Consider the following 26,198-nt stretch of genomic DNA (forward strand, 5'->3'; position numbering starts at 1 on the left):
AAACATCCGAATAAAACATATTTCGTTCAAGTATAAACTTCATGCATTAGGCTAATTGTAATAAAACTATGAAATCGGATTATATCGCGTATATTGAATATATATAAAACGAAATGACTTTTTATGGCGACCGGTCTGGCCTTGTGGGTAGTGACCCTGCCTGTGAAGCCGATGGTCCCGGGTTCGAATCCCGGGTAAGGGCATTTATTTGTGTGATCAACACCAGTATTTGTTCCCGAGTCATGGGTGTTTACTATGTATATAAGTATGTATTTATCTATATACGTATGTATTTCGTCGCCTAGCACCTATAATACAAGCTATGCTTAGTTTGGGGCTAGGATAATCTGTGTAAGACGCCCCCTACTATTATTATAATTTATTATTATAATATACGCGATATAATCCGATATCATAGTTTTTATTTCATGAGTAACTATCGCGATAACCGAAGACAATATTACTTACAATTGTATCTTTAGCATTTTCATAATTTCAAAGATAGATATAACTCCGTAATAGATGGATACAGTCTAAGGAAAAAACGTGCCTCGAAAATCAAGAAAATTTGATTCTCGTTCAGAGGGCGCTACTAGCTTTGGCCTACTGTCGTATAGATGGCGTTGACGGTTTCGTTTGTTATTTAACAATTTTAACGCATATCAGTAAAAGAACATGGGTCAAAATCATAAAAATAATTAATGCAAATAAAAAAAATCATTTATCCATATTTAAATACATTTTATCGTATTTTTATAAATCTTCATTTTTAGTTTTAAAGTGTGTCGACAGATGGCAGTGAATTTACTGGGGTTACAAAATTTACTATGACAGTACCGCTCTAGTATAAGTTACTCTATGATAATTTGTAGGAATCTTTACCTACATAAAGAGAATAAATAACATAAATAATGTATTCTCTCAGCTAAAATGAGAGAGTGGAAGATATGCCATTATATTTGTTTCACTCCCCTTTGAATTTCAAGCCCTATAAATAATTTAATGAAATATATCAAAATTTTATGGAGGTTAAAATATTTAACAGGCAATTCGAAGTCAAATATAGCGTTAGCTGTCACTCGACGGAGACGCGTCACCATTTTTGAAATATATTTAAATTTTAAAACTGCCCTTTACACTAACCATTTTACTAAACATCTCTAATATCTAACAAACCGAGCCTTAAGCCCCATTTCCCCTGACGCGACCGACGCACGGGAGCTGCATGTCCACCCCGTAACCGGAACCGTGTGCGCTGACCAGAGCACCCGTACGCAGCGACGGACGACCGCGCGGCCACCGGCTACGAGATGCGGCAGCTGCAACAACAAAACTCCCGCCTGAGGGAGACGCTCGTGCGGCTCCGCGACCTCAGCGCGCATGACAAGCACTCCATGCAAAAGATGAACAAGGTGAGACTATAAAAAAAGTGGTCGCCATTTTGAAAATTTACATTTTTGGGCCGATCGCATCGGGCTTCAAAAGAGCCTCGTCCTTTTGACAGATCTCGTCGCCTGCTCAGCAGATAAACAACGATTCTTGACAAACAGACTCATTTTGAAATAAAAGTGGACGCCATTTTTTTTTTTTATATTGTTAGCCCGATTGCGTTACACATTGATATAAGGCCTCCGGCTACGAGATGACAGCTGCAGCAGAACGCCCGAGTGAGGGAGACGCGGGTGCGGCTCCGCGACCTCAGCGCGCATGACAAGCACTCCATGCAAAAGATGAACAAGGTGAGACTATAAAAAAGTGGTCGCCATTTTGAAAATTTACATTTTTGGGCCGATCGCATCAGGCTTCAAAAGAGCCTCGTCCTTTTAACAGATCTCGGCGCCTGCTCAGCTGATAAACAAGGTGATTCTTGACAAACAGACGCACATTTTGAAATAAAAATGGACGCCATTTTTTTTAAATATTGTTAGCCCGATTGCGTTACACATTGATATAAGGCCTCCGGCTACGAGATGACAGCTGCAGCAGAACGCCCGAGTGAGGGAGACGCGGGTGCGGCTCCGCGACCTCAGCGCGCATGACAAGCACTCCATGCAAAAGATGAACAAGGTGAGACTATAAAAAAGTGGTCGCCATTTTGAAAATTTACATTTTTGGGCCGATCGCATCAGGCTTCAAAAGAGCCTCGTCCTTTTAACAGATCTCGGCGCCTGCTCAGCTGATAAACAAGGTGATTCTTGACAAACAGACGCACATTTTGAAATAAAAATGGACGCCATTTTTTTTAAATATTGTTAGCCCGATTGCGTTACACATTGATATAAGGCCTCCGGCTACGAGATGACAGCTGCAGCAGAACGCCCGAGTGAGGGAGACGCGGGTGCGGCTCCGCGACCTCAGCGCGCATGACAAGCACTCCATGCAAAAGATGAACAAGGTGAGACTATAAAAAAGTGGTCGCCATTTTGAAAATTTACATTTTTGGGCCGATCGCATCAGGCTTCAAAAGAGCCTCGTCCTTTTAACAGATCTCGGCGCCTGCTCAGCTGATAAACAAGGTGATTCTTGACAAACAGACGCACATTTTGAAATAAAAATGGACGCCATTTTTTTAAATATTGTTAGCCCGATTGCGTTACACATTGATATAAGGCCTCCGGCTACGAGATGACAGCTGCAGCAGAACGCCCGAGTGAGGGAGACGCGGGTGCGGCTCCGGGACCTCAGCGCGCATGACAAGCACACCATGCAAAAGATGAACAAGGTGAGACTATAAAAAAAGTGGTCGCCATTTTGAAAATTTACATTTTTGGGCCGATCGCATCGGGCTTCAAAAGAGCCTCGTCTTTTTAACAGATCTCGGCGCCTGCTCAGCAGATAAACAACGATTCTTGACAAACAGACGCACGTTTTGAAATAAAAGTGGACGCCATTTTATTTTATATTGTTGTCCCAATTGCGTTACACATTGATATAAGGCCTCCGGCTACGAGATGACAGCTGCAGCAGAACGGCCGGGACCTCAGCGCGCATGACAAGCACACCATGCAGAAGATGAACAAGATGACGACAATAATAGACAGCATAGACACTATTTAAAAATAATGTGGACGCCATCTTGAAAATTTAAATTTTTGTACGCATTGCGTCAGGCCTCGAGAGAGCCTCGTCTTTCTTGACAGAAATGTATAAATAAAAGTGGACGCCCTTTTAATAACCTGTTATGGATTTCTGAGGTCCGAACTAAATGTTTTTTTTAAATACTGTTGTCCTAATGCGTTACCCATTGACATATAGTATCACCTACGAAATGAAGCAGCTGTCCTGAGATTTCTATTATTTTGATATGATTACATTCAAAACCTCACACATAGTTTTTTCCACCTCAAAACTTGGAGGATATAAACAAACGGAGTAGCCATTAACAGGCGTTCCCCTCTGTCGAAACTCTATAACCAATGATCATACACATTGTATGGACTGACATTTATCTGACATGGGTTTTGTACAGAAAATTACAGACAAGGCGTCTCCATTTGGTTATATCCTCTAAGCCTCAAAAGGAAAAAGTTAAACGTGACGAATATATGTGACGTTTTCAACCAAAAGGTACCACATTGTCGCTTGTCGATAAGGTTGATTTTTAATTGAAGCTATATGGAAATAGCGCCTTACTGACAAGCGACAATAAGTACCCTTTTGGTTGAAAATGAAAATTTTGACACCATCTTCACATAATCAGGTCTTAATATCTTCTAAATTTCTAGGACATAGATCAATACAAGTCAGAGATAGCGGAACTGTCTCGCACCAAGGAGAAGCTGTCCTCCAGGGTCGAGGAGTTGGAGGCCCAAGTTGCTGATCTGAGAGAACAGGTGGACGCTGCACTTGGGGCTGAGGAGATGGTGGAACAGCTGGCTGAGAAGAAGATGGCGTTGGAAGACCAGGTGAGAACATTAGGGTTGAAGAAGTTGGAAGCCCAAGTTGCTGATCTGAAAGAAAAGGTGGATGAAGCTCTTAGCGCTGAGGAGAAGGTGGAATAGTTGGCTGAGAAGAAGATGGCGTTGGAAGACCAGGTGAGAACAGGGTTGAAAGTTGGAAGCCCAAGTTGCTGATCTGAGAGAATAGGTGGACACTGCTCTTAGTGCTGAGGAGAAGGTGGAACAGTTGGCTGAGAAGAAGATGGCGTTGAAAGATCAATTGTGTAGACCGGTAGGGTTCATATAGAAGAAACACATCATTTAAAAAAAAAAGGTACAGGGTCACCATGTTCAACCGAAAGGAAACATCCTTTTTTAAATCCAAATCTCAGAAAACCTCGAAAACGAGTACCAAGACTCTACTTTCACGAAAATGAAAAATCTTGGAATCCCAATCATTTTCGAAACCACCACCCCGGAATCCTAGAAAAAGACTACCTACCGTTTTCATATTATGGTACAATATTTATTCATCCATTTGTGTGGAATTATGATTCGATAGCCCCAAAATAGTGAAAATAGGAAACCCCTATCAGTACTAATTTCACATTCTCTACTAAATAACGTATTACAGTTGACAGATTACAACATAACAGCAGCTATGAATCTCTTAAAATGAATGGCCGACTAGATCTGTATAATAAATTAAATAATAAAGTGTTTGATTAATTAATCCGAGTCATCATCTTCCTCGCGTTATCCCGGCATTTTTGCCACGGCGGAGCCTGGGGTCCGCTTGACAACTAATCCCAAGAATTGACGTAGGCACTAGTTATTACGAAAGCGACTGCCATCTGTCCTTCCAACCCAGAGGGGAAACTAGGCCTTATTGGGATTAGTCCGGTTTCCTCACGATGTTTTCCTTCACCGAAAAGCGACTGGTAATATCAAATGATATTTCGTACATAAAGTTCCTAAAAACTTATTGGTACGAGCTGGGGTTCGAACCCGCGACCTCTGGATTGAAAGTTGCACGCTCTAATCCGAGTATCTTTTATCAAATATCACAATTTTATAGTATTTTTTATTTATTTACATACAAAAAATCAATAAATATTTTATTTATTTTATATCAATATTTTGGGATGTGTAGCGTCACCGTGGCTGTTTAATCTGTTCATGGACAGTAGTTTGCATGATTTTAGAAATGATGAATGTGGGCTGAGAATGAGTGGGTTACCCGTCAAATGTCTTCTTTACGCTGATGACCTGGTATTACTAGCGTCATCGGGTGAAGAGTTGCAGGAGATGGTAACTAGAATGCATGGATCTTTTGAAAAGAAAGGTATGAAAATAAATGTAAGCAAGACGAAAGTAATGGTATTTGAAAAGGAAGAATATATGACAAATTGTGAAATTTTGATTGGTCAAGAAAGAGTAGAACAAGTGAAAGAGTTTGTGTATCTGGGAACCTTGTTCACTAGGGACGGTAAGCATGATAAAGACATTGAAAGGAGAGTGAATGCTGGAAATCGCGTGAATGGGGCACTTAACGCTTTTATGAGCAGCCAGAAGGTGTCGCAAAAAGCACGGTTGGCTGTGCATAGAGGGGTGTTGGTGCCTACACTTATGTATGGTAGCGAAAGTTGGGTATGGCAGAAGAGGCATCAGAGCCAAGTGAATGCAGTGGAAATCAGAGCGTTGAGAAGTGTGTGTGGTGTGAGATTACAAGATAGAATTAGGAACAGTGTGATAAGGGAAAAGTGTGGACTGAACGAAGATGTAGTGACAAAAATTGAGAAAGGTATGTTGTGATTTGTGATGGTTTGGACACGTGGAAAGAATGAGTGAAAGAAGGCTAACAAAGAGAGTGTATAAGGGAGAGGTAGAAACGGGAGTTGGAAGGGGCAGACCTCGGCGGACTTTCTCTGATCAGATCGGGGAAATCCTGAAGAAAGGCCAGGTCAAGAGCACCCTAAACCGGCGAGCGTGTATGAGGAATGTTATGAAAGTGAAGGAAGCGAAAGAGGTATGCCAGGATCGTAGCAAGTGGAAATCCGTGATCTCTGCCTCCCCTCCGGGAAATAAGCGTGATTATATGTATGTATGTTATATGTACATACAAGATATATACAGTGGTACAACGTAAACGAAATTAATAACTAGCTTAAATCTAAAATAGGCCCTTGAGGCATTGTACCAAGGATGCTGGCGGCATTTCCCCGCTGTATCGCAATGCTGATACGTTGTGCAAGAAAGCCGCCAGCTCTTCGGTCACCAGTTACGTCAACCAGACGCTTCGCGATTTAATTATAATTATATCACAATTAGTATTTCCTGTCCAGGTGGAACAACTCAAACAGGACGTGTCCGAGCTGGAAGCACTTCAAGAAGTCCACGAGCAGCTGGTGGAGTCCAACCGAGAGCTGGAACAAGACCTGCGTGAGGAGCTGGAGATGGCCCAGAGCGCCACCAGGGAGGTAATATCTCCTCCTCTTAGCTGAATCTAGATTCAATTATCTACTACTTAGGGAACAACACAAATTATTTTATTAAATACTAGCTTTTGCCCGCGACTTCGTCTGCGTGGACTTAGTAACAGCAGCAGTAAGTATAGCGCCTGGAAAAATTCTCATGGCAATCATTCAATTTGAGCATATTATGTACACAAATTAGCAGGCATTCATTAATTATCTCAATTCCAGTCCGCTTTTCACTTTCCTAAGGGATGATTTTCGGGATAAAAACTATCCTATGTCCTTCTCAGGAACTCAACCTATCTCTATGCCAAATTTCATCTAAATCGATTCAGCGATTTAAGCGTGAAGAGGGAACACACAGACAGAAAGACTTTCGCATTTATATTTCGCATATATAGTATGGATTTTGATTTGTGTTTTTTAAGTAGTATGTCAAAGAAAAAAGTGACGAAGCCCTCCAGTGGTGAAGGCCGGATTCGAACCGGCGTCTTTAGCAATTAGCGGCGGGGGACTTTGTTTTATAGGGTGTAGTGATTTCCAAAGAAAATCCAAAACGTGTTTGAAAAAAACCGGCCTAGTGCGAGTCGGACTCGCGCAACGAGGGTTCCGTACTTTTTAGGATTTGTTGTTATAGCGGCAACAGAAATACATCATCTGTGAAAATTTCAACTGTCTAGCTATCACGGTTCATGAGATACAGCCTGGTGACAGACAGACGGACAGCGTAGTCTTAGTAATAGGGTCCCGTTTTTACCCTTTGGGTACGGAACCCTAAAAACGGTATTTTCTTCTACCCAGGTGGTGCGCGAACGCGAGGCAGCATTCGAAACCATCATGGATCGTGACTCCACCATTCTCAAGTTTAGAGAACTGGTGCAGAAGATGACTGAACAGTACAACGAGATAAGGAACCAGTTGGAGTCAAAACAAGGTATTAAATTGGCATGTTTTCCTGTTTAAATCCCTCGCTCGTTCAATGCTCAACTGTTGAAAATATACGCTATGTTCCTTTCTGGAGCAGTCCTATAATGCTGGGACCTGCAGTCCTATAATGCTGGGACCTGCAGTCCTATAATGCTGGGACCTGCAGTCCTATAATGCTGGGACCTGCAGTCCTATAATGCTGGGACCTGCTGTCCTATAATGCTGGGACCTGCTGTCCTATAATGCTGGGACCTGCAGTCCTATGATCTTTGGAGCCCGGAATTTTCGCGGTAAAAGACTGTAGCAATCTTGTTAGAGTTAGAAACATTATTTTATCGATGTCGATAGTTGTGTAATAGAAGAAAAAAAACGGTCAACCAATTAAAAACAATATTTCAGAATAAATGTGAGGTTTGTATAAAGTTATGAACAAACAGATACATATAAAATAAAACTATGAAAACGGATTATGTCGCGTATATTGAATGTATAATACATCCTGACGTTTCGAACCCTTTACAGCGTTCGTGGTCAACGGGTGACTGAGGAAAAACTACAAAGTGCAAAAATACCCATATACTAAAAATAATGAACCATCATAGACTATAAACTTTAAGTTCAGTTTTTCATAGTTTTATTTCATGAATAACTATCGCGGTAACCGAAGACAATATTATAAACAGATACATAATTTAATAGTATACATAAATGGCTTTATAGTGATCAACGAAACGGTTTACTCTCAGAGAGGTTTGAGAAATTAATGATAATGTTAATGATTATCTACTCCTATCATTACCACTGTCATAAACCAAATATAATGTCATGTGCTGCTGTGCAGAGTTTTATAAAAACATTACGTAAATTTACTTATTTTTTTATTATTGGTGAACCAATTGTCGGAAGCTGTCGGAAACCAAGTGGTGGTCGGCAACTTACCGCGACCTACATCAATATATGCTGCCAACATTTTCCCAACAGCAAAATAGCTATTTATGCAACAAGTGCGGAAAGTGTATGATTTCCGACGAGTGGAATTTTATTCACTAGCGAGCAAAGCGAGCGAGTGTATAAAGGAATACGAGTCGGAAATCATCTTTATGCACGTGTATCATACAATTTTTTACTATGCATTGTGCGGGTAAATAAAAAAACATATCATGGCAAATAAGTTTAATTATTAAAAAAATGTGCGAGAAAGTAGCACCATATGTACTGTAAAAAAAAAAATTGAAAACAAAAAGCAGCTCCGTAGAAAACGCACTTTTCGAGCACATGCATTGTAAAAAAAAAATTCCCAGGTTAACTTTTTTTTTAAATTCTCCAGGTTCCCCAGCTCCATCAGAGCAGGACACCCCCGAGCCCTCTCGCTCTCCCCCCGTGGAGCTCGGCTCGCTCGTGCATCTCTCTCGCGCGTCCACGCGCTCCGTGGACTTGCAACTGCGCGCACTGGAGCTGGCGCAGGCACGCGCACGCGCAGACATGCTAGCTGCGTGTCTGCCCGACCACTTCATGCAGCCGGCGGGTGAGTATTATCAAAAATAATTAAGTAGAGTGCTCACTCCATACATCAGTTTTGTTACCAAAAAGACTATTATTTTCGTAGTCGACATCTAGCGTTAAGTAGCAGAATTATTAGTACTGCTACTCGACAATAGATGTCACTTGTGTCGCGACTGACGAAAAGTGTATTGCTCAACAATTCACAACTAATATTATAAGCAGAAGGAGTTGAAAATAGAGTTCCGGTTAATCCGATTATAATATTAGCTGAAAATCGTTGAGCATTAGACTTTCCGTTCGTCGCGACATTTATTGTCGAGTAGCAGTACTGATAATTCCGCTACTTGGCGCTAGATGTCGACTCCGAAAATAATAGTATTTTTGGTAACAAAACTGATGTATGGAGTGATCTTATCTTATCTTATCTTATAGTTTCGGGGGCCCTTTCGGATACACTTCGACCCATAGGGATCTTTTGTGCAGTTACCCCCTAGAAAAGACCCGTCCGCTACTCAAGAGGATGTATGGAGTGATACATAAGTACATATATTTATCAGGCTTATTTTAACTAATCCTCGTACATGTTGCAGGTGATCACGACGCCATCTTACTGATTCTTCTGCTGCAGCGGCTCACCACCAAGGCTGACATCATTCTGGGGCAGATCAGGGAACGGTATGTTTCTCTTTAACCCCTTGTTTGTAACAGTCCATTTAACCCTTTCATCGCCAAAGACGTCAACTGACGCGCGCGGCGACAGCCCAATATCAACCTTCCTGCATTACGATAAGGTCCACGTTCAACGTCACGATGGGCGTAGTGTTCAAAGAATCTTAAATCCAAGGGCCTGACGCTCTTTGATAGAGAAAGATAGTCTATAAGAGGAAAGAGAAAATAGTGCCATGCTTAGTCCTTATCACCGACCGTGTGGCATCATAGGTAGGAGGCGATGGCGAAATACCGAAATTTATAAGAGCGAAAGAGAAAAAATCCTATGCTGCCCAAATTTTATATGAATATTCTTAACACTGATTTAAACTTTCACGATTTTTACTCATTATTATTTATCTCCACGGGACTTAATCGCGTAAAGCCTTGCTTGGAGTGCCTTGAAGTGGTCAGAGGGAAACTGAGCGATGGTGGAATATCGGAGTCGGTCATGGTGTTGCTGAGAAGCTGCTTAGAAGGTAGCTATTTTTTGTATAATGGGAAGCATTACCTCCAGATCGATGGTGTGGCCATGGGTAGCCCTGTAGCACCGGTTTTGGCAAATATCTGGATGGAGCATATCAAAGCCAGTATAGACCTGCAGCCATGGGCAGTAAAGTTGTGGAAGAGATATGTTGATGATGTTTTCTGTGTTATGAAAGGTGGAAAGCAGGAATTGGAGCAACTACTCCAATATTTGAATTCAATTCATCCTAAGATAAAATTCACGTATGAATTGGAATCACAGCGCAGTTTGCCTTTTCTGGATGTCAAAGTGATTGGTCGAGTCGACGGAACCCTGACGCATACTGTATACAGGAAGCCAACTCACACGGATAGGTATTTGAGCGCTTTTTCTCACCACCATCCCCGACACTTACAATCAGTTGTCAGCTCGCTGGTGAACAGAGCACAAGATCTGTGTGACCCTGAATATTTAAAGAGCGAGATGTCGCATATTCAGGAGGTACTTAGGTGGAACGGGTATAAGGTGAGAAAGTGGCAACCCAGATGAAAAGCAAGAGTGAAGCGTCCTGATGTCTCCAGGCAACCGGCATTTTTACCTTATGTGAAAGGAGTAACGGATAAGGTTGGCACAGTACTTGAGAGGTACTCTATAAGGACGGTATACACTCCTTTATCCAAAATTGCAGGAAACCTGAGGTCACCGAAGGACGTTATCCCGTTCCAGTCACCTGGCGTTTATAAGATCGATTGCAGTTGTGGTAGTTCCTACATCGGGGAAACGAAACGTACCATTGCGGAGCGAGTTAAGGAACATATCGCAGCTGTCAAGAACCGTCAGGTGAACAAGTCTGCCGTTGCTGAGCATTTACTAGAGTCAGGGCCAAACCACTGGATTGAGCTTCACAACCCTAGAATACTTTCTACAGATCGTGGGTTTTATAGTAGAAAAATCCGTGAAGCCATTGAAATCAAGAAACATAGAAATTTCAATCGAGACGAAGGTTTTAAGATCTCATCCACATGGAACCCAGTCATTAGTAAGTGTAAGCGAAACCAAATATCGAAAGTTGAAAAATCGAATATTGTGAGTGTTGTGTGTCGACCCGGTAGCATCCCTAGTGCGCAAAACGTTTAACTTAATAATAATAAAAATTATAAACAAGACCAAGTGCGGGTAGTTCGAAAAACTCGCGCGCCTAGAAGATGTTGATGTCAACTTTAGCCAGTCTTCTCCGAGACCACGGGGACAATGCCGTCCTCGAAACGTCGGAGGTAAATTTAAAACTATTTTACGCGATTAAGTCCCGTGGAGATAAATAATAATGAATATTCTTTCTCTTACCCCCGGTCGCTTCGTGGCGCGTCTATAACTACTTGTATATACTGTGTCTATGCTTAAATCAGTGTTTCCGAACGATCTTTCTACGAGGATTAAAGCTCGGTTCTCCATACAAACGTAGTTACGCTCTCATTTTAAAACGACTAGCTAGATTGCTCTGAAACTTTGTACTTACAATAGGATAAGGTATATCTAGGTCTGTAATTAGTTTATGTAGCTTCAGATACCATAGTAAAAAAAATACAGCGAATTTAATTTTTTCATACAAAACTTGTGTTTGCTCTATTTCGTTTGTTTTATATACTAGAGGTATACCTCATGTCATTGTATGTGCAAAGTTTCATTACAATCCAACACGTAGTTTTAAAATGATAACGAAACTCCGTTTGTATGGGAAGGTGAAATTCGGCCGAGCTTACCGGGGACTTAAAAAAAAATCGAAAAATCGTTTTCGTGGACTACAAAAATGCATTTTGAAATGTGTCAAACTTTATTAAACTAATTTTGAAATAAACACCTAATTACACTGGTCTAATTCCATTAAAAATGAATATGCAAAGGCTGGCTTTAAAAAAATCCTTGAAAATGTGGTCGCCGTTTTGAATTTATTAATTGGTGGGCTGATTGCATCACTATTTTTTTTCTGTACAACAGGTTCCCGGCTGTGAATGTGTGGGACAGGGAGGCGGTGACAAAGACGCATACCGCCGTGCAATACAGCTTCCGATGCCAACTTGAATACCAGCTGCACATGATACAGGTACAATATACCAAAAAGGATATAATAGAATTGCGGTACTGTCATAGTAAATTTTGTAACCACAGTAAATTCACTGCCATCTATCGACACACTTTAAAACTAAAAATGTAGATTTATAAAAATACGATAAAATGTATTTAAAAATGGATAAATGATTTTTTTTATTTGCATTAATTATTTTTATGATTTTGACCCATGTTCTTTCACTGATATGCGTTAAAATTGTTAAATAACAAACGAAACCGTCAACGCCATCTATACGACTGTAGGCCAAAACTAGTAGCGCCCTCTGAACGAGAATCAAATTTTCTTGATTTTCGAGGCACGTTTTTTCCTTAGACTGTATCTATCTATTACGGAGTTATATCTATCTTTGGTCATAGTAAATTTTGTAACCACAGTAAATTCACTGCCATCTATCGACACACTTTAAAAGTAAAAATGTAGATTTATAAAAATACGATAAAATGTATTTAAATATGGATAAATGATTTTTTTTATTTGCGTTTAATTATTTTATTTTTATATGATTTTGACCCATGTTCTTTCACTGATATGCGTTAAAATTGTTAAATAACAAACGAAACCGTCAACGCCCTATATACGAGAGTAGGCCGAAGGTAGTGGCGTCATCTGATCGAGAATCAAATTTTCGTGATTTTCGAGGCACGTTTTTTCCTTAGACTGTATCTATCTATTACGGAGTTATATCTATCTAGGAATATACTAAATCCACATAAAATACTGATATTGATAACAAGTAGAAACGGGGCTTGTTCGGCACTGCCTATAAATAGGAAGATACACAAAAGTAACAATGGGGGCTACCGTTTTTGTGCTCACCAGTTGGCGCCACTGTAGATGTAGGTCCAGAAAAACAGATCTCAAAATTCTTCTATGCTTATTTTTATAAAATCAATACGTTCTAATATACACAAAGGTATTTTAACGGCTAAATGTGCCATTTTTTCAACCTGTTTAATTTTGCATATATTTTAGTTGGCACTTTTTTAAACCACTAACATTTATTGAGCTATATCTATTGTTTGCCATGATTAATCAAAGATGGACAAAGATTTACCACAATTATGAATAATGAGTGAAAATTTTACTATAAAAAAGCTTGAAACCCCCAAAACTTCTATGCATTTGACATTTTGAAAGACCTCCATCTACACTAGCGCCCCTAGCGGCGAAATTAAACGCGATAGCCCTCATTGGATAGAATAACTCGCTTCGCTCGTGATTCAATTATAGAATCTTTCGCTTTCTCGGGACTCAAAATAAACACTCGCAAGAAAAACCTACTTTCCTCTCTTGTTGCACAAATAACTATTACATCTGAATTTTATTTCTCCAGTGTATAGTATCGATGTGGGTGTGGACCCTGGACTCCTGCAAACCAGAGCTGCTGCTGAAAGCTGCAAGTGCACTCCCAGATGCAAGTCAGCAGGAGAAAGCCTTGGACGGCGCATTGCAACTGCTGAAAACGAACGAGTTAGACGAAAACGTGGGGCTGGACGGTATGTAGAGAAATATGTGACGTTTTCAAGCAAAAGGTACCACATTGTCCCTTACCATAAGGACGAAATTGGATTGTATCTTTATATGAATAACCTGTCAGAGCGTCCTTATGGCAAACGACAATGTGGTACCTTTTGATTGAAATCGACACACATAAGTAACTAGCGACCCGCCCCGGCTACGCACGGGTAGTTCAACGAATTTACACAAAACCTTTACAAATTATACATATAAACCTTGCCCTTGTATCACTCTATCTATTAAAAAAACCGCATCAAAATCCGTTGCGTAGTTTTAAAGATCTAAGCATACATAGGGAAAGACGGACAGACAGCGGAAAGCGACTGTTTTATACTATGTAGTGAAGAAAGAGTGGTAACTCCATACATCAGTTTTCTTACCAAAACGCGAGTTATTTCGTGGTAGACATCTAACGTCAAGTAGTGGAATTATCAGTACCGCTACTTGACACCAGATATCACGAGTGTCGCTACTGACGAAAAATGTACTGCTAAAACAATTTACAACTAGTATTACAAGCAGAAGGAGTTAAAAATAGTTCCGGTTAATCCGGTTACAATATGCTCTGAAAATCGTTGAGCATTAGAGTTTTCGTTCGCCGCGACATCTATTGTTAACTAGCAGTACTGATAAATTCCGCTACTTGACGCTAGATGTCGACTACGAGATAACTCGCGTTTTGGTAAGAAACTGATGTATGGAGTAACCACTTTTTCTTTACTTATATTTCTGTGTCTTCTTGAGCTCGCTGTGGGGCTTAACCAACTTGTTATTATTCACAACGACGGGACTAAGTGCCAGTTGCACCATCCGCACTTGACAGACTGATCAACGACACCCGGCGCGCCGCGGCAGTTTACTATGAAACTTTCCATACAATACAATTTAGCGAACTCTTTAACGATGACAAACAGTTGGTGCAACCGGCCCTTTATCGCGTAAAATAAGTTTTAAATTTACCTTCGTCGTTTTGAGGACGGCGTTGTCCCCGTGGTCTCGGAGAAGACCAATTAAATCAATGTCTTAATCAACTTGTGTAAGAATGTCCTATAGTAGTTATTTATTTATTATATCGGTCAGGTATCGAGCGCTGCTGGAGCTACCTGTCCGCCATGTGGTCCGCGCTCGGGCTGTCGGCGCTGGAGCCGGAGCCGGAGCCGGAGTCCCCGCGCGAGTGCGTCGCGCATGCGTGCTGCGCGCTCGACGCGCTCGCCAGGGCGCTGCACGCCGACGCTAGCGCGCTACAGCAGACGTTACTGGTAACTTTACATAGGCACCGTCACCCCAAACTACCATGCCGTAACTTATCTCCGATGGTACATAAGCAAAGTACGCATTGACAACAGTTTTCAAGTACGCCCTACGACTAAATTTACTGGTATTTGACCGATCCCCCAGCCCCAATACATATAGCAAAGAGGATATAATAGGATAGAGCGGGACTATCTGTAGCTTGAAACCCCGAAAACTTCTATGCATTTGACATTTTGAAAGACCTCTATCTACACTAGCGCCCCTAGCGGCGAAATTAAACGCGGTAGCCCTGATTCGATTATAAACGTAAACGTAAGAAATATGATACCGTAATTATTATTATTTTAGTTTATTTAGAACACAAATGGTCACATATACAAATGGATTTGAAGTACAATAGTACATTATTGTCGAGGCTCGGAAGTAGCTACTTGCTGGCTGAGGATTCGTTTTAAACGGACGACCTTGGGAGTCCGTTTAATTGGATCCGAAGCTAGCAAGTAGCCTTGCAGCCGAGTCATATATAGTGCTTTTCTCAAAAATGGCGCAATAAATACAAATATAATAAAAATATTTTACAGAAGCAACGTTCTTATGTATATATTTTCACAGAAAAAAGTGAAAAGATTTGCTTTGCCGCCTTTTTATTTTTTTAATTAAAAATATAAGTGTATTTTTCTGCTGAAAATACGCCAACCCATTTGAGACACCTAAATAGTCGCGGTACCAACATTATAATAATAAGTACTGATCATCTGTTTGGCTGTTTCATGGACCTATGCCTTCATTTGATATGGCCACTTCAACTTTTAAAAAGTTTGGAACTCGACAAATAATGGAATTCGTATGCAACATTGCAGTCCCGAAATCGAGACTGCAATGTTTTTAACTTTTTAATTTTTTGACTGACCATAAACTACGCACTTCGCGACCTACTTTTTAACCGGCAACGTCGACTTTGCCGTCCATTTTTGAGAAAATGTACTTAACATACTTAAGAAACGGACCTTGAGAAAATTAAGTATAAATAAGAAGTATGTTATTATTTGTAAATTAATTTTTAACAAGCAGAAACGTCTGCGATCGATGCTATTAAGCTTAGAATAAATTTAAAAGTGGAAAAATTACTGCCTCGGGTGAGACTTGAACTCACGGCCTCTGGATCGATACTCCAGCGCTCTGCCAACTGAGCCACCAAGACCTCATCCATAGCATCATCATCATCATCATGTCAGCCGATAGACGTCCACTGCTGGACATAGGCCTCCCCCAAGGCTCGCCACTCCGACCGATCCTGTGCCGCTCGCAACCACCGAATTCCCGCGACTTTCACCAGGTCGTCGCTCCACCTCGTTGGAGGCCTACCGGCAGTTCGTCTTCCGGTACGCGGACGCCACTCCAGAACCTTCCGGCCCCACCGGCCATCAGTTCTGCGAGCAATGTGCCCCGCCCACTGCCACTTAAGGTTTGCAATTCTGCGAGCTATATCGGTGACCCTAGTTCTACTGCGGATATCATCATTTCTGACTCTATCACGCAGAGAAACCCCGAGCATAGCTCTCTCCATTGCCCTTTGCGTGACCTTGAGCCTTCTTATGAGGCCCATCGTTAGCGCCCACGTCTCAGATCCGTATGTCATCACTGGCAACACACACTGGTCAAAGACTTTTGACTTAAGACACTGCGGCAATTTGGACGAAAAGATACTGTGGAGCTTCCCGAACGCTGCCCAACCGAGTCGGATTCGACGAGTGACCTCTTTCTCGAAGTTGGACCTACCTAACTGGACTGTTTGTCCTAGGTATACATAATCGTCAACAACTTCGAGCGCAGAGCATCCATAGCATAGAGTAACTTATACTAGAGCGGTACTGTCATAGTAAATTTTGTAACCCCAGTAAATTCACTGCCATCTGTCAACACACTTTAAAACTAAAAATGAAGATTTATAAAAATACGATAAAATGTATTTAAATATGGATAAATGTTTTTTTTTACTTGCATTAATTATTTTTATGATTTTGACCCATGTTCTTTCACTGATATGCGTTAAAATTGTTAAATAACAAACGAAACCGTCAATGCCATCTATACGATAGTAGGCCAAAGCTAGTAGCGCCCTCTGAACGAGAATCAAATTTTCTTGATTTTCGAGGCACGTTTTTTCCTTAGACTGTATCCATCTATTACGGAGTTATATCTATCTTTGTCCATAGTCAGCAAATCTTCCCACTAGGGGACCCTAGCGACATCTACCGTAACAGTGTTACACTTCTTAAACGGCCACCGGCGTTCCAAGTCATATTGGAAATTCACCAGTTACGATGTGCTACCCATTCTAAATTAATTTTTAACAAGCAGAAACGTCTGCGATCGATGCTATTAAGCTTAGAATAAATTTAAAGCAAGCAAGGCAGTGATTTTTCCACTTTTTAAATTTATGTTATTTGTGTTTCAGCAATCCGAGCACGGGCTGGAGTTGGGGCAGCTGCACACGCACATGATAGCGACTGCGAGCACGCTGCAGCACGCCCTCAAGGGCGCGCGGCGCCGCCTGCCGCCCGCGCCGCACGCGCCGGTGCCGCTGCCGGTGCAGGTATTATTTGTGTTTCAGCAATCCGAGCACGGGCTGGAGTTGGGGCAGCTGCACACGCACATGATAGCGACTGCGAGCACGCTGCAGCACGCCCTCAAGGGCGCGCGGCGCCGCCTGCCGCCCGCGCCGCACGCGCCGGTGCCGCTGCCGGTGCAGGTATTATTTGTGTTTCAGCAATCCGAGCACGGGCTGGAGTTGGGGCAGCTGCACACGCACATGATAGCGACTGCGAGCACGCTGCAGCACGCCCTCAAGGGCGCGCGGCGCCGCCTGCCGCCCGCGCCGCACGCGCCGGTGCCGCTGCCGGTGCAGGTATTATTTGTGTTTCAGCAATCCGAGCACGGGCTGGAGTTGGGGCAGCTGCACACGCACATGATAGCGACTGCGAGCACGCTGCAGCACGCCCTCAAGGGCGCGCGGCGCCGCCTGCCGCCCGCGCCGCACGCGCCGGTGCCGCTGCCGGTGCAGGTATTATTTGTGTTTCAGCAATCCGAGCACGGGCTGGAGTTGGGGCAGCTGCACACGCACATGATAGCGACTGCGAGCACGCTGCAGCACGCCCTCAAGGGCGCGCGGCGCCGCCTGCCGCCCGCGCCGCACGCGCCGGTGCCGCTGCCGGTGCAGGTATTATTTGTGTTTCAGCAATCCGAGCACGGGCTGGAGTTGGGGCAGCTGCACACGCACATGATAGCGACTGCGAGCACGCTGCAGCACGCCCTCAAGGGCGCGCGGCGCCGCCTGCCGCCCGCGCCGCACGCGCCGGTGCCGCTGCCGGTGCAGGTATTATTTGTGTTTCAGCAATCCGAGCACGGGCTGGAGTTGGGGCAGCTGCACACGCACATGATAGCGACTGCGAGCACGCTGCAGCACGCCCTCAAGGGCGCGCGGCGCCGCCTGCCGCCCGCGCCGCACGCGCCGGTGCCGCTGCCGGTGCAGGTATTATTTGTGTTTCAGCAATCCGAGCACGGGCTGGAGTTGGGGCAGCTGCACACGCACATGATAGCGACTGCGAGCACGCTGCAGCACGCCCTCAAGGGCGCGCGGCGCCGCCTGCCGCCCGCGCCGCACGCGCCGGTGCCGCTGCCGGTGCAGGTATTATTTGTGTTTCAGCAATCCGAGCACGGGCTGGAGTTGGGGCAGCTGCACACGCACATGATAGCGACTGCGAGCACGCTGCAGCACGCCCTCAAGGGCGCGCGGCGCCGCCTGCCGCCCGCGCCGCACGCGCCGGTGCCGCTGCCGGTGCAGGTATTATTTGTGTTTCAGCAATCCGAGCACGGGCTGGAGTTGGGGCAGCTGCACACGCACATGATAGCGACTGCGAGCACGCTGCAGCACGCCCTCAAGGGCGCGCGGCGCCGCCTGCCGCCCGCGCCGCACGCGCCGGTGCCGCTGCCGGTGCAGGTATTATTTGTGTTTCAGCAATCCGAGCACGGGCTGGAGTTGGGGCAGCTGCACACGCACATGATAGCGACTGCGAGCACGCTGCAGCACGCCCTCAAGGGCGCGCGGCGCCGCCTGCCGCCCGCGCCGCACGCGCCGGTGCCGCTGCCGGTGCAGGTATTATTTGTGTTTCAGCAATCCGAGCACGGGCTGGAGTTGGGGCAGCTGCACACGCACATGATAGCGACTGCGAGCACGCTGCAGCACGCCCTCAAGGGCGCGCGGCGCCGCCTGCCGCCCGCGCCGCACGCGCCGGTGCCGCTGCCGGTGCAGGTATTATTTGTGTTTCAGCAATCCGAGCACGGGCTGGAGTTGGGGCAGCTGCACACGCACATGATAGCGACTGCGAGCACGCTGCAGCACGCCCTCAAGGGCGCGCGGCGCCGCCTGCCGCCCGCGCCGCACGCGCCGGTGCCGCTGCCGGTGCAGGTATTATTTGTGTTTCAGCAATCCGAGCACGGGCTGGAGTTGGGGCAGCTGCACACGCACATGATAGCGACTGCGAGCACGCTGCAGCACGCCCTCAAGGGCGCGCGGCGCCGCCTGCCGCCCGCGCCGCACGCGCCGGTGCCGCTGCCGGTGCAGGTATTATTTGTGTTTCAGCAATCCGAGCACGGGCTGGAGTTGGGGCAGCTGCACACGCACATGATAGCGACTGCGAGCACGCTGCAGCACGCCCTCAAGGGCGCGCGGCGCCGCCTGCCGCCCGCGCCGCACGCGCCGGTGCCGCTGCCGGTGCAGGTATTATTTGTGTTTCAGCAATCCGAGCACGGGCTGGAGTTGGGGCAGCTGCACACGCACATGATAGCGACTGCGAGCACGCTGCAGCACGCCCTCAAGGGAGCGCGGCGCCGCCTGCCGCCCGCGCCGCACGCGCCGGTGCCGCTGCCGGTGCAGGTATTATTTGTGTTTCAGCAATCCGAGCACGGGCTGGAGTTGGGGCAGCTGCACACGCACATGATAGCGACTGCGAGCACGCTGCAGCACGCCCTCAAGGGCGCGCGGCGCCGCCTGCCGCCCGCGCCGCACGCGCCGGTGCCGCTGCCGGTGCAGGTATTATTTGTGTTTCAGCAATCCGAGCACGGGCTGGAGTTGGGGCAGCTGCACACGCACATGATAGCGACTGCGAGCACGCTGCAGCACGCCCTCAAGGGCGCGCGGCGCCGCCTGCCGCCCGCGCCGCACGCGCCGGTGCCGCTGCCGGTGCAGGTATTATTTGTGTTTCAGCAATCCGAGCACGGGCTGGAGTTGGGGCAGCTGCACACGCACATGATAGCGACTGCGAGCACGCTGCAGCACGCCCTCAAGGGCGCGCGGCGCCGCCTGCCGCCCGCGCCGCACGCGCCGGTGCCGCTGCCGGTGCAGGTATTATTTGTGTTTCAGCAATCCGAGCACGGGCTGGAGTTGGGGCAGCTGCACACGCACATGATAGCGACTGCGAGCACGCTGCAGCACGCCCTCAAGGGCGCGCGGCGCCGCCTGCCGCCCGCGCCGCACGCGCCGGTGCCGCTGCCGGTGCAGGTATTATTTGTGTTTCAGCAATCCGAGCACGGGCTGGAGTTGGGGCAGCTGCACACGCACATGATAGCGACTGCGAGCACGCTGCAGCACGCCCTCAAGGGCGCGCGGCGCCGCCTGCCGCCCGCGCCGCACGCGCCGGTGCCGCTGCCGGTGCAGGTATTATTTGTGTTTCAGCAATCCGAGCACGGGCTGGAGTTGGGGCAGCTGCACACGCACATGATAGCGACTGCGAGCACGCTGCAGCACGCCCTCAAGGGCGCGCGGCGCCGCCTGCCGCCCGCGCCGCACGCGCCGGTGCCGCTGCCGGTGCAGGTATTATTTGTGTTTCAGCAATCCGAGCACGGGCTGGAGTTGGGGCAGCTGCACACGCACATGATAGCGACTGCGAGCACGCTGCAGCACGCCCTCAAGGGCGCGCGGCGCCGCCTGCCGCCCGCGCCGCACGCGCCGGTGCCGCTGCCGGTGCAGGTATTATTTGTGTTTCAGCAATCCGAGCACGGGCTGGAGTTGGGGCAGCTGCACACGCACATGATAGCGACTGCGAGCACGCTGCAGCACGCCCTCAAGGGCGCGCGGCGCCGCCTGCCGCCCGCGCCGCACGCGCCGGTGCCGCTGCCGGTGCAGGTATTATTTGTGTTTCAGCAATCCGAGCACGGGCTGGAGTTGGGGCAGCTGCACACGCACATGATAGCGACTGCGAGCACGCTGCAGCACGCCCTCAAGGGCGCGCGGCGCCGCCTGCCGCCCGCGCCGCACGCGCCGGTGCCGCTGCCGGTGCAGGTATTATTTGTGTTTCAGCAATCCGAGCACGGGCTGGAGTTGGGGCAGCTGCACACGCACATGATAGCGACTGCGAGCACGCTGCAGCACGCCCTCAAGGGCGCGCGGCGCCGCCTGCCGCCCGCGCCGCACGCGCCGGTGCCGCTGCCGGTGCAGGTATTATTTGTGTTTCAGCAATCCGAGCACGGGCTGGAGTTGGGGCAGCTGCACACGCACATGATAGCGACTGCGAGCACGCTGCAGCACGCCCTCAAGGGCGCGCGGCGCCGCCTGCCGCCCGCGCCGCACGCGCCGGTGCCGCTGCCGGTGCAGGTATTATTTGTGTTTCAGCAATCCGAGCACGGGCTGGAGTTGGGGCAGCTGCACACGCACATGATAGCGACTGCGAGCACGCTGCAGCACGCCCTCAAGGGCGCGCGGCGCCGCCTGCCGCCCGCGCCGCACGCGCCGGTGCCGCTGCCGGTGCAGGTATTATTTGTGTTTCAGCAATCCGAGCACGGGCTGGAGTTGGGGCAGCTGCACACGCACATGATAGCGACTGCGAGCACGCTGCAGCACGCCCTCAAGGGCGCGCGGCGCCGCCTGCCGCCCGCGCCGCACGCGCCGGTGCCGCTGCCGGTGCAGGTATTATTTGTGTTTCAGCAATCCGAGCACGGGCTGGAGTTGGGGCAGCTGCACACGCACATGATAGCGACTGCGAGCACGCTGCAGCACGCCCTCAAGGGCGCGCGGCGCCGCCTGCCGCCCGCGCCGCACGCGCCGGTGCCGCTGCCGGTGCAGGTATTATTTGTGTTTCAGCAATCCGAGCACGGGCTGGAGTTGGGGCAGCTGCACACGCACATGATAGCGACTGCGAGCACGCTGCAGCACGCCCTCAAGGGCGCGCGGCGCCGCCTGCCGCCCGCGCCGCACGCGCCGGTGCCGCTGCCGGTGCAGGTATTATTTGTGTTTCAGCAATCCGAGCACGGGCTGGAGTTGGGGCAGCTGCACACGCACATGATAGCGACTGCGAGCACGCTGCAGCACGCCCTCAAGGGCGCGCGGCGCCGCCTGCCGCCCGCGCCGCACGCGCCGGTGCCGCTGCCGGTGCAGGTATTATTTGTGTTTCAGCAATCCGAGCACGGGCTGGAGTTGGGGCAGCTGCACACGCACATGATAGCGACTGCGAGCACGCTGCAGCACGCCCTCAAGGGCGCGCGGCGCCGCCTGCCGCCCGCGCCGCACGCGCCGGTGCCGCTGCCGGTGCAGGTATTATTTGTGTTTCAGCAATCCGAGCACGGGCTGGAGTTGGGGCAGCTGCACACGCACATGATAGCGACTGCGAGCACGCTGCAGCACGCCCTCAAGGGCGCGCGGCGCCGCCTGCCGCCCGCGCCGCACGCGCCGGTGCCGCTGCCGGTGCAGGTATTATTTGTGTTTCAGCAATCCGAGCACGGGCTGGAGTTGGGGCAGCTGCACACGCACATGATAGCGACTGCGAGCACGCTGCAGCACGCCCTCAAGGGCGCGCGGCGCCGCCTGCCGCCCGCGCCGCACGCGCCGGTGCCGCTGCCGGTGCAGGTATTATTTGTGTTTCAGCAATCCGAGCACGGGCTGGAGTTGGGGCAGCTGCACACGCACATGATAGCGACTGCGAGCACGCTGCAGCACGCCCTCAAGGGCGCGCGGCGCCGCCTGCCGCCCGCGCCGCACGCGCCGGTGCCGCTGCCGGTGCAGGTATTATTTGTGTTTCAGCAATCCGAGCACGGGCTGGAGTTGGGGCAGCTGCACACGCACATGATAGCGACTGCGAGCACGCTGCAGCACGCCCTCAAGGGCGCGCGGCGCCGCCTGCCGCCCGCGCCGCACGCGCCGGTGCCGCTGCCGGTGCAGGTATTATTTGTGTTTCAGCAATCCGAGCACGGGCTGGAGTTGGGGCAGCTGCACACGCACATGATAGCGACTGCGAGCACGCTGCAGCACGCCCTCAAGGGCGCGCGGCGCCGCCTGCCGCCCGCGCCGCACGCGCCGGTGCCGCTGCCGGTGCAGGTATTATTTGTGTTTCAGCAATCCGAGCACGGGCTGGAGTTGGGGCAGCTGCACACGCACATGATAGCGACTGCGAGCACGCTGCAGCACGCCCTCAAGGGCGCGCGGCGCCGCCTGCCGCCCGCGCCGCACGCGCCGGTGCCGCTGCCGGTGCAGGTATTATTTGTGTTTCAGCAATCCGAGCACGGGCTGGAGTTGGGGCAGCTGCACACGCACATGATAGCGACTGCGAGCACGCTGCAGCACGCCCTCAAGGGCGCGCGGCGCCGCCTGCCGCCCGCGCCGCACGCGCCGGTGCCGCTGCCGGTGCAGGTATTATTTGTGTTTCAGCAATCCGAGCACGGGCTGGAGTTGGGGCAGCTGCACACGCACATGATAGCGACTGCGAGCACGCTGCAGCACGCCCTCAAGGGCGCGCGGCGCCGCCTGCCGCCCGCGCCGCACGCGCCGGTGCCGCTGCCGGTGCAGGTATTATTTGTGTTTCAGCAATCCGAGCACGGGCTGGAGTTGGGGCAGCTGCACACGCACATGATAGCGACTGCGAGCACGCTGCAGCACGCCCTCAAGGGCGCGCGGCGCCGCCTGCCGCCCGCGCCGCACGCGCCGGTGCCGCTGCCGGTGCAGGTATTATTTGTGTTTCAGCAATCCGAGCACGGGCTGGAGTTGGGGCAGCTGCACACGCACATGATAGCGACTGCGAGCACGCTGCAGCACGCCCTCAAGGGCGCGCGGCGCCGCCTGCCGCCCGCGCCGCACGCGCCGGTGCCGCTGCCGGTGCAGGTATTATTTGTGTTTCAGCAATCCGAGCACGGGCTGGAGTTGGGGCAGCTGCACACGCACATGATAGCGACTGCGAGCACGCTGCAGCACGCCCTCAAGGGCGCGCGGCGCCGCCTGCCGCCCGCGCCGCACGCGCCGGTGCCGCTGCCGGTGCAGGTATTATTTGTGTTTCAGCAATCCGAGCACGGGCTGGAGTTGGGGCAGCTGCACACGCACATGATAGCGACTGCGAGCACGCTGCAGCACGCCCTCAAGGGCGCGCGGCGCCGCCTGCCGCCCGCGCCGCACGCGCCGGTGCCGCTGCCGGTGCAGGTATTATTTGTGTTTCAGCAATCCGAGCACGGGCTGGAGTTGGGGCAGCTGCACACGCACATGATAGCGACTGCGAGCACGCTGCAGCACGCCCTCAAGGGCGCGCGGCGCCGCCTGCCGCCCGCGCCGCACGCGCCGGTGCCGCTGCCGGTGCAGGTATTATTTGTGTTTCAGCAATCCGAGCACGGGCTGGAGTTGGGGCAGCTGCACACGCACATGATAGCGACTGCGAGCACGCTGCAGCACGCCCTCAAGGGCGCGCGGCGCCGCCTGCCGCCCGCGCCGCACGCGCCGGTGCCGCTGCCGGTGCAGGTATTATTTGTGTTTCAGCAATCCGAGCACGGGCTGGAGTTGGGGCAGCTGCACACGCACATGATAGCGACTGCGAGCACGCTGCAGCACGCCCTCAAGGGCGCGCGGCGCCGCCTGCCGCCCGCGCCGCACGCGCCGGTGCCGCTGCCGGTGCAGGTATTATTTGTGTTTCAGCAATCCGAGCACGGGCTGGAGTTGGGGCAGCTGCACACGCACATGATAGCGACTGCGAGCACGCTGCAGCACGCCCTCAAGGGCGCGCGGCGCCGCCTGCCGCCCGCGCCGCACGCGCCGGTGCCGCTGCCGGTGCAGGTATTATTTGTGTTTCAGCAATCCGAGCACGGGCTGGAGTTGGGGCAGCTGCACACGCACATGATAGCGACTGCGAGCACGCTGCAGCACGCCCTCAAGGGCGCGCGGCGCCGCCTGCCGCCCGCGCCGCACGCGCCGGTGCCGCTGCCGGTGCAGGTATTATTTGTGTTTCAGCAATCCGAGCACGGGCTGGAGTTGGGGCAGCTGCACACGCACATGATAGCGACTGCGAGCACGCTGCAGCACGCCCTCAAGGGCGCGCGGCGCCGCCTGCCGCCCGCGCCGCACGCGCCGGTGCCGCTGCCGGTGCAGGTATTATTTGTGTTTCAGCAATCCGAGCACGGGCTGGAGTTGGGGCAGCTGCACACGCACATGATAGCGACTGCGAGCACGCTGCAGCACGCCCTCAAGGGCGCGCGGCGCCGCCTGCCGCCCGCGCCGCACGCGCCGGTGCCGCTGCCGGTGCAGGTATTATTTGTGTTTCAGCAATCCGAGCACGGGCTGGAGTTGGGGCAGCTGCACACGCACATGATAGCGACTGCGAGCACGCTGCAGCACGCCCTCAAGGGCGCGCGGCGCCGCCTGCCGCCCGCGCCGCACGCGCCGGTGCCGCTGCCGGTGCAGGTATTATTTGTGTTTCAGCAATCCGAGCACGGGCTGGAGTTGGGGCAGCTGCACACGCACATGATAGCGACTGCGAGCACGCTGCAGCACGCCCTCAAGGGCGCGCGGCGCCGCCTGCCGCCCGCGCCGCACGCGCCGGTGCCGCTGCCGGTGCAGGTATTATTTGTGTTTCAGCAATCCGAGCACGGGCTGGAGTTGGGGCAGCTGCACACGCACATGATAGCGACTGCGAGCACGCTGCAGCACGCCCTCAAGGGCGCGCGGCGCCGCCTGCCGCCCGCGCCGCACGCGCCGGTGCCGCTGCCGGTGCAGGTATTATTTGTGTTTCAGCAATCCGAGCACGGGCTGGAGTTGGGGCAGCTGCACACGCACATGATAGCGACTGCGAGCACGCTGCAGCACGCCCTCAAGGGCGCGCGGCGCCGCCTGCCGCCCGCGCCGCACGCGCCGGTGCCGCTGCCGGTGCAGGTATTATTTGTGTTTCAGCAATCCGAGCACGGGCTGGAGTTGGGGCAGCTGCACACGCACATGATAGCGACTGCGAGCACGCTGCAGCACGCCCTCAAGGGCGCGCGGCGCCGCCTGCCGCCCGCGCCGCACGCGCCGGTGCCGCTGCCGGTGCAGGTATTAT

General features: G+C 50.6%; 1 protein-coding gene across 1 annotated transcript in view; it reads left to right on the top strand.

The window, feature by feature from the left end:
* Positions 1-26,198, top strand: part of LOC134752314 (dynactin subunit 1) — a 99,231-nt gene that overhangs the window by 28,205 nt on the left and 44,828 nt on the right. Inside the window, exons 11-20 of the mRNA XM_063687984.1 lie at positions 1,264-1,412; positions 3,726-3,905; positions 6,224-6,358; positions 7,157-7,289; positions 8,610-8,807; positions 9,376-9,460; positions 11,955-12,060; positions 13,421-13,583; positions 14,686-14,864; positions 17,318-17,455. Coding sequence (XP_063544054.1) covers positions 1,264-1,412; positions 3,726-3,905; positions 6,224-6,358; positions 7,157-7,289; positions 8,610-8,807; positions 9,376-9,460; positions 11,955-12,060; positions 13,421-13,583; positions 14,686-14,864; positions 17,318-17,455 — 1,466 coding nt within the window. The remainder of the gene's footprint in view (positions 1-1,263; positions 1,413-3,725; positions 3,906-6,223; positions 6,359-7,156; positions 7,290-8,609; positions 8,808-9,375; positions 9,461-11,954; positions 12,061-13,420; positions 13,584-14,685; positions 14,865-17,317; positions 17,456-26,198) is intronic.

Source organism: Cydia strobilella, chromosome 24, assembly GCF_947568885.1.
Source record: "Cydia strobilella chromosome 24, ilCydStro3.1, whole genome shotgun sequence".
Lineage (NCBI taxonomy): Eukaryota > Metazoa > Arthropoda > Insecta > Lepidoptera > Tortricidae > Cydia > Cydia strobilella.